Source organism: Cladophialophora psammophila, assembly GCF_000585535.1.
Source record: "Cladophialophora psammophila CBS 110553 chromosome Unknown aczJe-supercont1.21, whole genome shotgun sequence".
Taxonomy (NCBI): Eukaryota; Fungi; Ascomycota; class Eurotiomycetes; order Chaetothyriales; family Herpotrichiellaceae; genus Cladophialophora; species Cladophialophora psammophila.
Window position 1 is genome coordinate 165236 of NW_006912942.1, and position 15757 is coordinate 180992.

A 15757-nucleotide genomic window follows, 5' to 3' on the forward strand; every position below is an offset into this window, starting at 1 on the left:
CCTGCCTGTTACCGCTGATTACTCATGGAAGAGCCTCCTTGATCTTGGCCTTCTGGGCAGCAGTTAACGATCTGGGGAAGTTGACCTTGACCCTGACAATGAAGTCGCCTCTTTCGCCAGGCTTCTTGCTGATGGGCATGCCCAGATTCGGAAATCTTTCTTCGTGCCCAGGTTGAGTTGGGCCTGCGCCTGAGACGTTCAATTGCTTCCCATCGATGGTGGTGACAGTCCGCTTCCAGCCTGTGAGCGCCTCTTTTAGGTCTAACTCGATCGTCGTTATTAGATTGTCGCCGTCACGAGTAAGTGTAGAGTGGGGCTTTTCGGTGACAATGAAATGCATGTCCTGGGTACCGCCCTCCTCCTGATCCCCGACTCCGGAGAATTTGATCTTTGAACCGGCTTTCAAACCTGGCTTAATGTCCATCTCCAAAATCTTATCCTCAGTTACCCGCTGCCCCTGAGGGTTGAATGTCTTTCTCTTGATCTTCATCTTCTTGTGCGCTCCCTTGTACAACTCCTCCAAGGTGATTGGCAAGGGCCGCTCAATGACGGTGACCTCAGGAGTCTGTGGTCTGGCATGCCGGGCAAAGTTGCCTGTGCCCCGTCTACTTCCGGCCCCTCTAGCACCGCCGCCTAGGCCACTAAACAAATTGAAGATGTCGTCGGCGTCGTCACCACCACCACCAGCGCCGCCGCCGCCGCCTGCACCGCCAGCACCACTTCGGGCAAACTGGGCGAAAATGTCATTGGGATCCGAGAAGCTGAAGCCTCCAGGACCACCACTGGTGGAGAAGTGGAATGTTCGTGCACCACCACCGGGACCCCCAGGCATTCCCCCGAAGCTGAAACCACCTGGCATACCACTGAAGCCACCGCCAGGCATGCCCTCCGGCATTTCAGCGCCCGGTGGAGGAGCCTGGCCGCCTCTCAGAAGGAACTCCAAACCATATTGATCGTAGACCTTTCTCTTCTCAGGGTCCGAGAGAATCTCGTAGGCTTGAGAGACCTCTTTGAACTTCTCGGCGGCATTTGGGTTGTCTTTGTTCTTGTCGGGGTGCCATTTTAGGGCCGCTTTTCGATAAGCCTTCTTGATTTCATCTTGAGTCGCGGAAGGAGAGATGGAGAGGGCGTCGTAGAGTTTTGTTTCTGCTACCATGGTGATGTGAGGGGTGTGATTGGTCGAATATTAGTGCGTGCGAAGTTGAATGTGGTTTTCTGATCTGGAAGAAAAGTAGTAGGACAGGTGAGAGGGAAGAAATTAAATGAAAGGGAGGGAATGACGAGGCTGGAAGGGCAAACAATGTCCGGCTTGCGGGATTTTGGGTTTTGCCTGTGGAGTAAATGGAATGATCGAGCAGAACCCAATAGAAATGGAGGGCAAGACTGTTTGTTTTCAGCACGGGTAAACGGCGCATGTGCTCAAGAAGGAGACTTGGACATTGGGATTCATGGGCTGATCTCAGAGTAATCCTTCGGTGGTCTGAAAAAAGGACTGCGGAAGAGAAAAGAAAGGCCTGACAACGAGACAGCTGGACACGGTGCTGCTGGACGAATGACGCATGGGGCGGTGCGTGGATCCAGTCGCAGAAGGTACGAGAAGCTTCTATGGCGAGGCTGCAAACTGCGAGGCTGAAGCAGCCAAGCCAAACAGGTCTCTCCGCACGAGGCTTGTGGGACACTCAGGAGAGCCCCTGAAAGGGGCTGAAGGGGTCCTAACACCTAACCCTTTGGGGGGGGGGGAGGGGGGCCAGCCTTACCCAGCGGCTACCTACGAGTGCTCAGGTACCTACCTCGATATAGGCAGGGTTGAGTGGGGGGGCTTGCAGCCTTGTCTGTGTAATCCACGACTAAGCAGAAAAAATCCTTCCCCCAGACTGTTCATAAACGCGACCGACATTCCTTGAATACTTTGTCACTACTTGTCCTGAATCCTTCATCCTCAAATCCTAAGGGCGTCCTGGGAAGGCGATCCTCATTGTCTACAAGTTCTGGCCCTGTCACCTCTGTCTGACAAGGACATAGGCCCTGGTCTTCAGCAACTTAAGTTAATAACAGCAGACGATCAATCCCGGAAATTGCAATAAACCCCGTTTATTCCTTCTCCCTCAATGAACTCCGTGCTCTCTAGCTCTGTCACGCCTAAATCTTCGTCTTTGAGCGCGGTAACAATGTCATGTCACAATCGTTCCAGAACGTGGCGACAGAAATATCCTTCGCGCGCCCGACGCGTGCCTTCCTTCCTGGTTGTCTCTACCTCCACAATCGACCTATCAGCCCAAGTGTCAGCGACTTTGCTCGCTGATACCGACAGTCACGCTGCTATCACTTCCTCGCGTTCGCGAGCACCACTCACAAGACTGCTCACTGCGCAACTATACTCAGAAGAATGATGCTATGCTGTTACAAGCTTGCTACTGCCTTCAAGGGGTGGCCCCAAAACTTACCTCGATCGGGGGTTCCTTGACCTCCATTACCCAACACCCGACGTTGTTGGTATGTTGTTACAAGGCATTAAGTCCGTTCCACAAGAGGAGATGTGCCAGGGATTGGACTTTTCTCTCATCATCAAAGCTAAGTGATCACCGAAACCATCTCCGCAGAGCTGTACGCGAACCTCTCTTATGTGCGTGTTTGACGGCGTTCAGCTCATGCAAAGGTTCGCGAATCACCGCATACCTGGGCGCCGCGGCCATCAAGGCCCTACCCATGGCTTCGGGCACCAGAACCTCCCCGACGGGCTTTACGGATGCACAGAGGTGGAAAAGAGGGGACCAGGCTAGCCTGAATACGGGCAGTGCTTCTCGCCAATGGAGATAGCACACCTTCTTTGGAGCTGCCGCATCGAGTCTCATGCATCCCACCACCTTAGGCCGACGCAAATGGCACCCAGAAGTCGTTCAATGCAGTCAAACAAGACGCAAGAAGTGGATCTTAACGGTGCTGGTAGCTCTTCCAGATGCCACCCTCAAAGTTGTCCAACACGTTTTGGGCGATACGTGGGAAGATGCCACAGATCACCATTTTGGAACATTCTTCACTCTGGGTTTCTTACACACCAATCACTTACCTTCCCAAAACAGCTGACCTTTTCTTGATGCAGGAAGTTTACTGCTAAAGGTATGCACCTCGGCACTCATTGCTCCTGGCCGCGAGCCCATCCCGCTTGTCACTGTCATCCTGCTGCCTGTCTCCGACCATCAACACTACTGGCTAAAATCCATATCGGCGCTTTGCCCGATCTCGATATAAGGCCATCCGGCTGGTCTATTAAGATTCTCATCGGATGCCCCATTCTCTTGTCTCGTGTCATGATCTTAGCGAGACGCGGAGGTTGTTGTCTTTGTGGTTACATACTTTTGTTTAGCTTTATGGATGAGCCCCAAACTGCCTTGATTTCGAATCGCCCATTCCATCCACGTGTCGGCGGAGACGATATTGTTCGTGGGTCGCAGACCATTTCTTCTCTTTCTCAGCATGCTTACTCACTCATCATCCACGGTTAATCGGTGACAGCGGGACTGGATGGCACCAAAGAAGAAGCCAACTGCGGTCCGCTTTGTTGACTCTCACCCTTTCCCATCCAGCAAGCGAGAACAGGAGCTAATCCGGGCCGAGGCCCGGTCTCATGCTGCAACTGTGTCGCACCCAAAATACAGAAAGCAGTCCACTCAGGAACCAGGCGAAGAAACCAGTGCTGCTATTCTCGCGACTCGTTCGGAGCGATCTTCAAGTGAAGAGACCACGCCCTCTTCATCGACACGCCCCGTTGACACCCCGTCTGCGCAGGAACCACTTCAAGAGAGTGCTAAGCCCTGGCAGAAATTCAACCAGCAGAATCAACCTTTCCACAGGTATCGTCTTCCTACCAAGAGTTCGAGCGGAAACAGCAGCAGAGAGGCCAACGTCGGACGCAAGAGGAGGGAGGTCCAAGTCAGGCGAGATGGAAATCAATCGCAGGTGGTTGCACAAAGTTCCATTCCCATATTCAAAGGAAACACCGATCCGTTCAATGCAACGGTTATACCAGTCAGTGCACTTGAGCATTTGTTACTTCAACAGGCCCGAGCACAATCGATGCTGAACACCTGGCCATCCGAGATAGCCTTGCGTCACAATCACGGCGCCCTCACGGCCGAATCCCTAAGGAAGATGCCAGCTTTTATCACAGACAAAGCTTCCAGTCATGCAATCATCTCCCATGCATACTACAGCAGCAGCAGCAGGCAGCGGAACCGAGGTCAGCCGTACGAGCAGACATTGGGGCATGCCGAGAAACATAAATTCCAGGCACTCAGAGCGCTGCAAGAGTCTCTGGAATCGCAGCGGCACACTGGAAACGCCGGAAAGCTGAGGGAAATCTTCGCAGCCTGCTGCTGGCTTGGAGCCGCCGAGATGCTCAGCGGCAACGTTCATGCAGCAATTGTCCATTTGACAGCATCCAAGAAAATAATTGATTCGATGGGAGGTTGGTCAGCTATCGGCCGCATGGAGAAAGAAATTCTGCTTGGTGCAGTGGTAGGCCTCGCTGCTGCCCTACGCACTCGTCCTGTGATGGAAATTGGCGACTTCGACCCTGGATCGTGGCGCGAATACACGTGGAGCACCGAGTCGAACGACCCGCCCACATTATGCGAAGATTTGAAGCTTGCTTTCCCTGAAACAGCTCCCTCTGAATCTTCCGGCTCAACCTCCATCAGCCCGACCCTGAAAGCTATATTTGAAGACATGCGAGAGCTATTAGTGATCGAAGAGCTAAAATTCAAATATGCGGCTTCCAAATCCTCTGGCACGACAGAAATTTTCCGCTGGTCTCATGCTCGCAAAGTCGCAGTCCGAGCTCGCGGTCTGCATTACTGGTGCGACTTGGTTGAAGCTGCTAAAAAGGATGGTAAGCCTATGACAGTGGTCTCCGCGCCTAATGGAATTGCATCCAAACTCGCGCTTACTTACGAGTTTGCGTTATGCCTTGCTATGCGCTGCTTTGATCGTTGCATCTTCGAAGAGCACTATCAACCCGGTGGAGTCTTCCGTGAGAGCAAGCGTTACCACATGGAAATGACTGCTGTCATGGAAGCCCTACGGCCCGCCGCGGCGGACTTTTCTCTTGTCCCCGATGAATGCATACGCGACGTTCTGTGGATCTATTCTATTGGTGCGTACGTCGAGGACGTATTCTTGCGTCCCGAACTCGAGCGAAAGGGAGACCCAGTGCCGTCTCAGAGACGATTTTTCAGCACCCGCTTTAGCTACTTGGTCGCCGCAAACCTGGAGTTTGGTAGCTTTGAAGACGTCACGCGATTCTTGAAGGACAAATATCTCTATTATCCGCGCTTGCAAGATACAAGTTTGAGGAAATTGGTCGAATTGTGAATACGAGTTACGGCAATTTGGCCGCGGCCGACAACCTTTGGCATGCGGATTGCGAGAATGTCATCCCGACTACTACCGGGGCATTTGGCGAGGCTGCTTCGGATGTATGACCGGCGATTGCCCGGTTGGGAGATGTCGGTGCCTTGTACAGCACGTACGGCAGTGAGGCAAGTCGGCTTCCGTCGACCAGAAGATGATCACGACGGCAGATTATGCTTGATATGTTCACGTATCCATGGAGCAGATCCGAAACGCACTCTCAGTCCCCGGCACATGTACGCGGAGACTTCGGGATGCTATGGTTATCGGAGAGCCTTCCATCACGGGCAGCGCTATTGACGAGACAACCACACAGGCTTCCACATCCAACGACACTTTCACGATGAGGGTGAAGCTGGCCCAAGGTCGCTAGTCCGACGCTGGTAATCCCTTTACGAGGTTGAGTGTCCCGACACAGCGAAGATCGTCGCAAACGACCGATATATGGCTTTATCCTATGATTTAAGGGAATGGGATGTGCGCTTGACATGGGTACTCAGGCAGGACGCACGCGGCAGCACGCGAGGATGGGAACTTATGTTGTGCTTTCACGAAATCTACTCTGCAGAGACACCTACCTCTCTATGGATACTAATATGTAGTATGAAATGTAGCTGACATCAAACACTAGAAGCACATGGAATTCATACATGGCCCCATGGCCGGTCGGGAAAGAGAAAATAGTGTCTGGCGGTCCACCGACGTTCTTTCGATGTCCATTGCACAGATAGAGGAATGGCCAGGGCAGATGAGGACAGAAGATAACTATTCCAAACCTTCGAGCCCAAACGGACTCTTTCTTTGCTTTCCTTGTCTTCATTCCTAACTGGGATATTCTACATATCAAAGAGCACAAAGTTCACTCTTGCTCTCGCTTCGCTTCAGCCGTCCATTCCATCTCGTCCAGTCACAATGGGCAGGGAATCTGTTCAATCAGGCCGTTCTTAACACTTTTCGTTCCATGTTGTCGCGCCTCTTGTTGGCACGGCAAAAGCCACAGTAGGATCAACCCCACGTAAAAGTCGCTTGGTAGAGCTCGAATTTAACTCACTGCTTCCACCGCCCCTCTACCGTCTTCTTCCTCACTAGAGGTCTCAGCGCCCCTACGCCCACAAACAACGCCACCACCGTGAGGACCAATTGCACCCTATTAAAGCCCTTCCCCAACACATCAAATGCCATGCTCGGAGTGATTGCCGTGCCAAATACATCATGTCCGAATGCAAATACCACGGATGTGGATTCCAGGAGGGATGGGGAAGAGAGGACGTCCTTGATTCCCATCACTTCGCGTGCGTGCGTGAGGTAGTATTTTGGATCAAACTCTAAGTTGGGCATATAGCGAGTGAGACCCTCCTCTCGCTCCGTGGCATTGGGATCCCGCTCGACAGGACGGCGAGGATCGAGTATTTCGCGGGGGATGCCGATTATAGCATTGCTGTTAGGTAATGTGGCGAGCAGTTGGCGTGTGGTTATCCCCTGCGCGGTTTGCGAGACTGCTAAGTGAGAGATTGGTTCAGCCACAGTGTATGACTGAGATATTACGTGGGGTTTTGCTGCGGCGCCGTCGACAGAGAAGACGGAATAGTTCGTCCGCGCTGACAATAACCCTCGATCATTCGGCACTGAGGATTCGTAGAGTTCGGAGATGATGAGCTGGTTGGAAAGTCCGGAAGTGAATGGGTCACGGGCGGTGAATGTGTAGGCGTACCAGTTTTCGGAAATCACAGCAGGGATGTCTGAGGAAAGGACGCCGGAGTGGGTTGCGGTATGTAGAATGGCTCCTGTCATGGCGTCGATTAAATAGACTGTCAATGCTCCGGAATGCGAGGTGGCCAGCAGAAGCGCAATGTTTGGCGAGAGATACTTGTACAGAACGGATCTGTCCCCTAGTACACGGCCGATTGAGGCAACTGGATCATGCTCTGCCCGAGCAACAGCATGAACGATCTTCATCCCTTCTTGTGGTTTCAGGATCCATGTTTTCTCGACATTGCGACCAACGGTCCATCCAACTGCCTTTCCTTCTGGGCTTATTGTTACCACAACGTTCCCTTCCAATGCAGTGACATGGACCAAATCTTCGGCTAGATGAGGGACACCATCGGATCCAACTTTGATGACTGCTGGTGGAGGACTGCCGGGGATGCGAATCAGATGAGATATGGGAATGGTGCCGGGCTGGTATTCGATAAGACTTCCATTACTCGCGTTTAAAACAATTAGGGACCCATTGGAAAGATAGACTGAGGCTTTTCCGCCAGCAACTGTAACAGACTTCATTTCTGCATCTCCGGGGATATAGCCGGAGAGATCGGATTGCCACCTGAGGACCCCCGGAGTAGTAGCGTCGAGCGCGATTACTTCTTTCCGACTCGTGGCAACAATCACAACCTTGGTCCCCACGAGATTTTGGCGGGTAATTGCATCAGCATCAGGAGTATATTTCAGAATGCTGTCGGGAAGGCTGCGCAGATACTCTGGAAGTGATGTGAGATCATGGAGATGTCGCTTGAGGCGATGGATGTAAGCCATCCAGGGGTTAACAGAAGATTCAAGGTCGAGTTCCTCAGCCAGGGCATCTGGAGTACCATTTTCGTCCCATGCAGCAATATTCGCATATGCTAGCATTTCCGGCCGGCTCCATTGCAGTTCTCCATTGCGGATGAGAGACCAATCTCCACTTGTGGAGAATTCAGCGACTCGAACAGCGTAGCTGGCCTTCCCCCTGCTGACAACCTCGGCGGTCGCATGCGAGCGAAAGCTTCCAGGAGAAGTCTTGAAATTTGTCTTCTTCCATCTTCCTAGCTGTCCGTGTGACTCCGAGGAGTACAAAAAGACTTCCGACTCGGTAGAACGGATGAAAAAGGCGGTCGCCTCATAGCTGCTAACAGTGAAGATACTCTCTTCTTCGGTGGCAGGTAGTGAATAGGCCTTTGTAACATCGCCTGATTTTGTGTTCACATGAAAGACCTCAGCCCATTGTCGTGTCTTGCCTTTAATGTGCAGGAGAAAATGAGTCGCTGCAGCTTGGTCACAATCTGCATGGACAGTAATGTCCACGATCTCCTCACCCTTTTCGTCCAAAGTGAGGGACAATACCTTTGGGTTATTGAGAAGGCTGACCTTGACCGACCTGAACGGTCTCTCGGCGGAGATCAAGAAGGGAAACTTGGAGCAGGAAGCTGCTGCGTATCGACGGTTAGTCCCCAGCGGCTCAGCATCGACGTGCACGCCCGTTTGGCTAGTCTCGTGCCCGGTTGCACTGTCGAGAGTGACAACTTTCGCCTTGTTGCTCGTCAATAAACCGTGAGACACTGTGATATAATAGATGTGCTTCGAGGTAGCTGCGATTGACACGGAGGAGCCATGCGCTGTGCTTGAATCTATGTGTTGCCATCGTTGTCCGCTCCCGTCGCCAGCAATTCGAATGACTGAAGTATGTGTTTGAGAGTCCGTTGGTGTAGCTAAAACCATAAAGTCTTGCGTAACTCCGTCGGTGACGGAGCCTTGGAGAGGAATGGCCTGCAGTCCATCTATTGCGGTCCCCTCCGGCAACTTGTAATCCCAAATGAGTCTTCCATCGAGAGCATCCCAACATGCCACAGTTGCATCGTATCCGCTCACCAGCTGTCCGTCTCTCTCTCCCGAAACCAGAAAGGAACTCGAGGCATTATCAATAGGTTGTCCTGCCAGTGGCTGACGCCACAGCACTGATCCATCCTTTGGATTCACGGCGCCTAGAACAGCTTTGTCGGAGACGGTGTAGAGCAGAGAGGCATTGGTGTTCGAATGAGGTTTATGGAAGAAGGTGGTATGGGGCTGTGGGCTTCCAAGAAGAGCGTGGTGGAAGTCTATGTGGAAGGCATCGTCAGCAAAGATGGCACAAGTCGGCCAAAACAGAGTCAACAATATGGAGACTACTCCATACCACCTCATTCTGCTCGCCGGACCTAGTGCAGGGGAGGGCAATTGTCTGTAATGTTTCGCAGTGGACGGCCGCAAATGAATGCAATGGAGTGAACGCAGCCTAGAAGAGTACGTCATGTGATTCGGCAAACCTTCTCGTTCCGATGCCCATTTGTATGGACTCGATATCTTGGAGCACCGCAAGAGCACCGCTTGTTGTCAGACCTCCTTGACCGTTTCCTTTCTCAAGAACACCATCTCTGCCATCACTTTCAGCTAAAAACATAGGGAGTATACTCCAGTGATCAGACATAGCCGTTAATTAACTTCTCTTCACCATTTTTCGTCAAGCTATCTCGTCTGGCTCTCAATCCGTCACGAATTCAAGACTTGCTCCAACACAGATCGATATGTCTCTAATCCAGGTACATTCAAGCCAACCACCTTGGCTCCATCATCCCATCTCCTCAGATCTGCTTTCTCATTTACCCACTTGCTCTCTTGCCACTGTCGCACTTCATCCGGGCTCATGGGTCCTCCCTGAAATCGCAAACTCTCCTTGCTTGCGTCGCTCAGAGTGTTGTAGTATCCATCTTCTGTGGCACAGAGATAACGCTTTGCAGGAACGTGAGCCTCGACGAGTTCAGCCACCTTGGCCGGAAATCCCAATGCCAACAGATACTGGGCGCCCAGTGTTTCATGGGAAACCCTCCCCACGCTATTCGAACTTTGCATATCCAGGCTAACCGTGGTATTCGAACGCATGTTCTGTACCTGAGCTCCGCCTAGGATATGCTCCGCATCCGCCTCTGGGATGATCTGCCCAATGTCATGGAGCAACGCGGCAGCAATTGTTTGTGGGTCCGCCATACTCCGGGCGGCAAGATGCGCACATTGTAATGAATGTTCAATTTGCGATATCGGTTCGCCGATGTAGTCGCCTTTCCCATACTTATTGAGTATGTCAATAATGCGAGATGCAGCCCGTGCCGCCGCAGGTTCAGAGTCCCACATTTCTTCATCGAACTGCCGGGGAGGAAATGAGCCAAGCACGAGAAGAACAACTAGTGGCAGCCACAATCGGTTTGGTTCGTACCTCGAGCTGCTTCCCAGCATCTACACTCAACATTGGACTTCCATATCCGTAACGCAGCGCGCCTTCTTTGTACTCTTCTCCTTTTTCCCGCAGTTGCACAGGTGGCCATACTACTTTTCTGTGCGCATAATACTCGTCATGCAGGTCACCTTCTCTCGCACAGTTGTATGTGGCATAAAGCGCTTTTCGGTCGTGATTGCTATGGTTGGCGCCACTCCGGTGAGCAAGATAGGAGCCGAAAACGAGGACTTGTCCTGCAGCGTCCGGATCAGAACCTGGAAGGCTAGCACTCGATCGATTCGTGGGACAGGAAAGCACCACTTGAAAAGAAGGTGGTCAACCCAGCTCACCTGCTTTGAGCTCCACAGGGGTCCATTTCTGTTGCTTGACCCATTCTGGCTCGACGCAGTTGTCTTTACCAATTGGCACGTTCATTTCATGGCTCCCATCAACGACCTCGAGGCCACCATTGGTCATATCCGATGGATCAACAGCCAAGAGGATGGCAAGGTGGTTGATATTTTTGATGTGAGTATATGCTGTCGAATCAACATGGGGGGCAAATCCTCCTATGCTTTGGTGAGCAACAGGTCGACACTGACTTTGTATGTGAAGACCATACCACTTCCTGCAAGCTTGTAGTTGATCTTTTCCTTGAACAACAACATGTCCTCCCCTGACAGTAGTTTGAGCAGATTCAACACCTTCTCTCCGCGAAGGAGGTCATTCAAGCCTGTATGGGAATTTGCATAGTTTTCTGTCCGGCAAAGCACCGTTTTCCCTTGAGCATTGATTTCCTGCCAGATCTTCAGCGCTTGATCACTCGTCCGTCTTCAAAGCATATACCTCGTACGGCATCCATGGACTGTTCACATCTGTTGGCCAGTCATGGACTTCCTGCGCCCATCGCTGGAGATCCTTGGTCTCTTCCTTGGAGAGGACGTCCCGAAGGATCAAGTAGCCACTTTTGCGAAAGAACTGGAGTTGCTCTTCGGGCAACAACATTCTGCCTTTTCTTTGCGCCAAACTAATTTGCGATGCCTGGAAAATTAGTATGCTTAAATGCTCCAAAACTGCATCTCTTTCCCGACTACGCTATAGTGACCTAACTTGGACCGCTTATATACTTTCCTTGCTTTCTCTCACCCATTGGCCAATTGAAAAAGCCTTCAATGGAATACTTTCTCTGTGATCGAAACCAGCATGTGCCGACCTTACGATGCTAGCTCCACCTGTCAGACCCTAAGGATGTGAGGTGTCCACATGGGCAACAATACTGCTACTGTTCAGGATTTCGCGTTGTCAGACATTGCAACATCGCACTTCGAACCGAGTGGCTGCAGAAGATGCGACGTCGAACTGTCAATGGCTTTTCTGTTGCATAAAGATCGCCGTCCGCCCGGTACTCTAAATCCGAATCATCTTGTTTGACCTTGGCACGTGGGTTAAGCTCATGCAAGCTTGACTCGAAAAAGGGTTGTTGGAGGAGAAGGCTGAACGCCTCTCGCCTCGCATCTTTGGCAGAATTTAACGGCGAGGCCTGTGGCACGTTCCCATACAAGTGGCGGGCGATTACCATGAAGGGTTTCCAACCTCATTTCCCTCAATTTATTGTTGAAGCCAGAGCTCTCGGAGTTGGCCACTGGTTAACGGAATCACGGCGAGATGGCGGCGGTTCGAGATCGAACGGGACCCGTCGACGCGAGGGGTTTGTAGCGACAGAAAGAATTTCCTCAGGACCTATTTGAAGATGCATATGGATGCCCACGCCTGCTCTCTTGACCCAAGTCTAAGGAATTCACTTCAACCCTACGGGCGACCTCCTTTCAACCACAATGGCAGCCGAGAAGTACCAGCCTTCTTACGAAATCACGGGCCATGAGTCCTCTGGGAGTCAACCCAATGGACAGGACGTCGAGGTTGGAGATGGAAGACTCAGTCGAGTAGACATCGCCAAGATCACAAAGGTATCGTCTGTCATCACCGTTTTGGTTGCGGGTCTTGCCTTGTTCTCCGATGGATACAATGCGCAAATCATTGGGTAGGTGCCATGTCGCCCCCGAATGGAAATGAAATACTTACACAATCACCTTGCAGATACATGGAGCCCTTGTTCACGGACCTGTACAAAGACGGCATGTCGAGCATCATCAAGACTCGACTGTCCAATGCATATCTCATCGGCGAAATCTTTGGAATGCTCTTTTTCGGCTTTCTCATCGATAAGATAGGTCGTCGAACCGGCATTGTCTTTGCAACTTTCTTCCTTGTCCTAGGTATCGTGTTGGCTACAGCTGCCCATGGCACCACTCAACTCGGCATGTTTTGGATGATGATCGTTGCTCGTGGTGTTGCTGGGTTCGGTGCTGGAGGTGTGTACAATTCAAATGTCGCGACGCCAGACGACGTCCTAACCATAGGCACCAGGTGAATACCCGACCTGTGGGACTGGCAGTGCCGAAGCCTCAGACGAGAGTGAATATGTCCGCCGCAGACGAGGCTTCCTGGTTGCCGTGGCGACTGACTTCGCCATCGACCTGGGCTTCGTAGTGGCCGGTGTCGTTGCCCTAATTGTCATCGAATGCTACAATGAGAAGATCTCGAGCGGCATTTGGCGCATCTGCTTTGGGTTGGGGTTTGTCCTCCCTGTGACACTTTTCTTCTTTCGAATTCGGATGGTCGAGTCGACCCAATATCGCAAACATGCTATCAAGCGAAACGTGCCCTATTGGTTGATCATCAAGCGATATTGGAAGCCCATGGTAGGAACTTCTCTGGCGTGGTTCATGTATGACTTGTAAGTTGGATGCCATTCTTTCTTCCATGAGCGTTGTTAACACATCGAAAGTGTCACCTACCCGTTTGGAATCTTCAGCTCCACCATCATCGGGCAACTCAATCCAAACAACACCTTGGTCCAGAACATCGGGTACGGGACAGTGGTGAATTGCTTCTATCTGCCAGGCTGCCTCGTGGGTGGGTTACTGATGGATAAGATTGGCCGCAAACAAACCATGACCCTTGGTTTCGCGTGCTGGGCCGTCTTAGGATTCATTCTGGGAGGTGCATTGAACCCCATTCAGTCCGTCTTCCCTCTGTTTGTCGTCCTCTATGGGATCTTCAATAGTTTCGGAGAGATGGGGCCTGGGGTTTGCACTTTCTTGACGGCGGCCGAAAGCTTCCCTACCCCTCTGCGCGGCCACTTCATGGGGTTTGCCGCTGCTGTGGGCAAGGCTGGTGCCGCCATTGGGACTCAGGTTTTCACGCCTATTCAGGACTCCTTCAGCAATACGCAAAAGGGTACTCAGGCAGTCTTCCTCATTGGCGCCGGATTCGCCGCCGCAGGGGGGATTATCTCCTGGATATTCATTCCTGACCGAGATCGAGAACTTGAGAGCGAAGATGCCAAATTCAGAGACTACCTTGCAGCTCATGGGTATGAGGGTGAGTTCGGCGAGAGCTTGGTTGCCGAGATGAAGACGACTGCTTTCAAAGCGGAGTATATCAAGACGTCTTGAAAACTGTCCGAATTGAATCTGGAAGAGAAGAGCATGTACCGATACCACGAGGTTGCAGATTCAGATACAAGGGTGTGCAGACAGTCGCTACTGGTAAATTTTGCCAGCTCTTGATCCTGGAATTTCGATGATAGCGATCGTAAATCCAATGAGCTATCGGACTGAGGCCTTCTTGGCCCTCCAAGTGTATTTTTACGTGTCTGCAGCGTCAGAGTTCCCAGGCGCGTGTAAAAGCGGCGGCGGCGGGCTGCCATATTAGGTCACCAGGCTGCGCCCGAACTTTTTGACAGCGAGGCCAGCAATGAATATCAATTTCGCAAGCCGGAGCGCCAGATTTCTCGAATTCGGTATGCGACTTGGACCTTCCCCTCTTTTTTGATATTGCTGTTTTCTTTCCCTTTCCTCTTCGCCTTCGAATTCTATATAGTCATCCGAAGCATGATATCTCCTACTCAACATGGACGGAGACGTCGCCGTGGAGCCTGAGGTCGACTCGTTCAGTCTTGTTCTGCCGCTCCCTTACAGAGTCGCAATTATAGTTGTTCTTGGTATGTCGCTGGACGGACGCCTGTTGTACATGGTCTAACGGCGCTTCTAGGTATTTGGGCATGGGGACTCAATCTACATTACTTGCATCTTATCAAAATTGTAGGTGCAATGTCCAGAACTTGTTCATCGGCTCTCAGCTCACCATCTCAGGATGTGCCGGCGTTGATTCGATATCCTCCTCGACAAGCGCAGCACCATCACTACTCGACGTATCGATTGGCCTCTTTCCTCTCCATTCCATTGATTGCCTCTCTTCTTCTCTTCTGGGCCGTGACACGGGGCAACGAGCGCGCAGCTCTCCGATGGCAGATCCTCCCTCAGTCCTACCTCCTGCTGCTCGCGGTGTGCTTTCTACTTCCACTCAAACGCATGTCGCGCTCTGGTCGACTACATTTCCTGAAATCGTTAAAGAGAATCAGCGTGGGCGGCCTGGCAGAAGTCCAGGATGGAAAATTCGGGGATATTCTGCTAGCTGACGTTCTCACGAGTTATGCAAAAGTCCTGGGAGATTTGTTCGTCTCGACATGCATGCTTCTTGACGCAAAGACAACCAGTACAGCGAAACCGAACCGCGGCTGTGGAGGCGCATACCTTGTGCCTCTGATCATTAGCATCCCGAGCATGATTCGGTTACGGCAGTGTCTGATTGAGTATTTCCGGGTGCGAAGGAATCGATCTACGTCTTCGGGTTGGGGTGGGCAACATCTGGCCAATGCGTTAAAGTATGCGAGTGCATTTCCAGTCATCACTTTGAGTGCTTTGCAACGAGGTTATGACCCTAACCAATTCCATCTGAGCGAGGCTGGGCTGTTCAGATTATGGTGAGGACATCCAATTGGTTACCTCCTGCATTTCTCTAACATTCTGCAGGATGTTCTTCGTTTTTGTCAACTCATTCTATTCCTTCTACTGGGATGTGGCCAAAGATTGGGACCTTTCCCTCTTCTCCTCTAGGCGCGAGAGGAGTAACCCGGAGTACCCTTGGGGCCTGCGGCGCCACCGGTACTTCCATGCAAAAGAGGCGTACTATACCGCCATTTTCATAGATTTCCTCCTGCGGTGTACCTGGAGTTTCAAGCTGTCACCCCATTTGGATCACTTTAATGACCTGGAGGGTGGGATTTTTCTGATGGAGTTGTTGGAGGTGGTGAGAAGATGGATGTGGATTTTTTTTAGGGTTGAGACGGAATGGATAAGGAACAACCGGGGCCCTGCGACGGACGATGTACTCCTTGGAGAGTTCGCAGGCAAGATCGATGAAGATTGAGAGGAGGAG

At 51.7% G+C, this 15757-nt stretch overlaps 6 protein-coding genes across 6 annotated transcripts; 3 read left to right on the top strand and 3 right to left on the bottom strand.

Moving 5' to 3' along the window:
- Positions 1-22: 22 nt before the first annotated feature.
- A1O5_10690 (DnaJ like subfamily B member 4) lies at positions 23-1156 on the bottom strand (the record flags this gene model as incomplete). Its single annotated transcript, XM_007751266.1, has 1 exon — positions 23-1156. The coding sequence occupies one exon, from the start codon at positions 1154-1156 to the stop codon at positions 23-25; it is 1134 nt and encodes a 377-aa protein (XP_007749456.1).
- A 2993-nt stretch (positions 1157-4149) lies between these two features.
- Positions 4150-5370, top strand: A1O5_10691 (uncharacterized protein; the record flags this gene model as incomplete). Its single annotated transcript, XM_007751267.1, has 1 exon — positions 4150-5370. One exon carries the CDS (start codon positions 4150-4152, stop codon positions 5368-5370), a length of 1221 nt encoding a protein of 406 aa, XP_007749457.1.
- Positions 5371-6456: 1086 nt separating this feature from the next.
- A1O5_10692 (uncharacterized protein) lies at positions 6457-9348 on the bottom strand (the record flags this gene model as incomplete). Its single annotated transcript, XM_007751268.1, has 1 exon — positions 6457-9348. One exon carries the CDS (start codon positions 9346-9348, stop codon positions 6457-6459), a length of 2892 nt encoding a protein of 963 aa, XP_007749458.1.
- Positions 9349-9693: 345 nt separating this feature from the next.
- Positions 9694-11419, bottom strand: A1O5_10693 (uncharacterized protein; the record flags this gene model as incomplete). Its single annotated transcript, XM_007751269.1, has 5 exons — positions 9694-10344; positions 10415-10689; positions 10765-10983; positions 11037-11211; positions 11261-11419. The coding sequence occupies 5 exons, from the start codon at positions 11417-11419 to the stop codon at positions 9694-9696; spliced, it is 1479 nt and encodes a 492-aa protein (XP_007749459.1).
- An 830-nt stretch (positions 11420-12249) lies between these two features.
- On the top strand, positions 12250-13932 carry A1O5_10694 (uncharacterized protein; the record flags this gene model as incomplete). The annotated part of the gene is made up of 4 exons (XM_007751270.1): positions 12250-12455; positions 12512-12786; positions 12842-13211; positions 13263-13932. The coding sequence occupies 4 exons, from the start codon at positions 12250-12252 to the stop codon at positions 13930-13932; spliced, it is 1521 nt and encodes a 506-aa protein (XP_007749460.1).
- Positions 13933-14389: 457 nt separating this feature from the next.
- Positions 14390-15748, top strand: A1O5_10695 (uncharacterized protein; the record flags this gene model as incomplete). The annotated part of the gene is made up of 4 exons (XM_007751271.1): positions 14390-14480; positions 14531-14580; positions 14632-15302; positions 15352-15748. The coding sequence occupies 4 exons, from the start codon at positions 14390-14392 to the stop codon at positions 15746-15748; spliced, it is 1209 nt and encodes a 402-aa protein (XP_007749461.1).
- Positions 15749-15757: the final 9 nt, after the last annotated feature.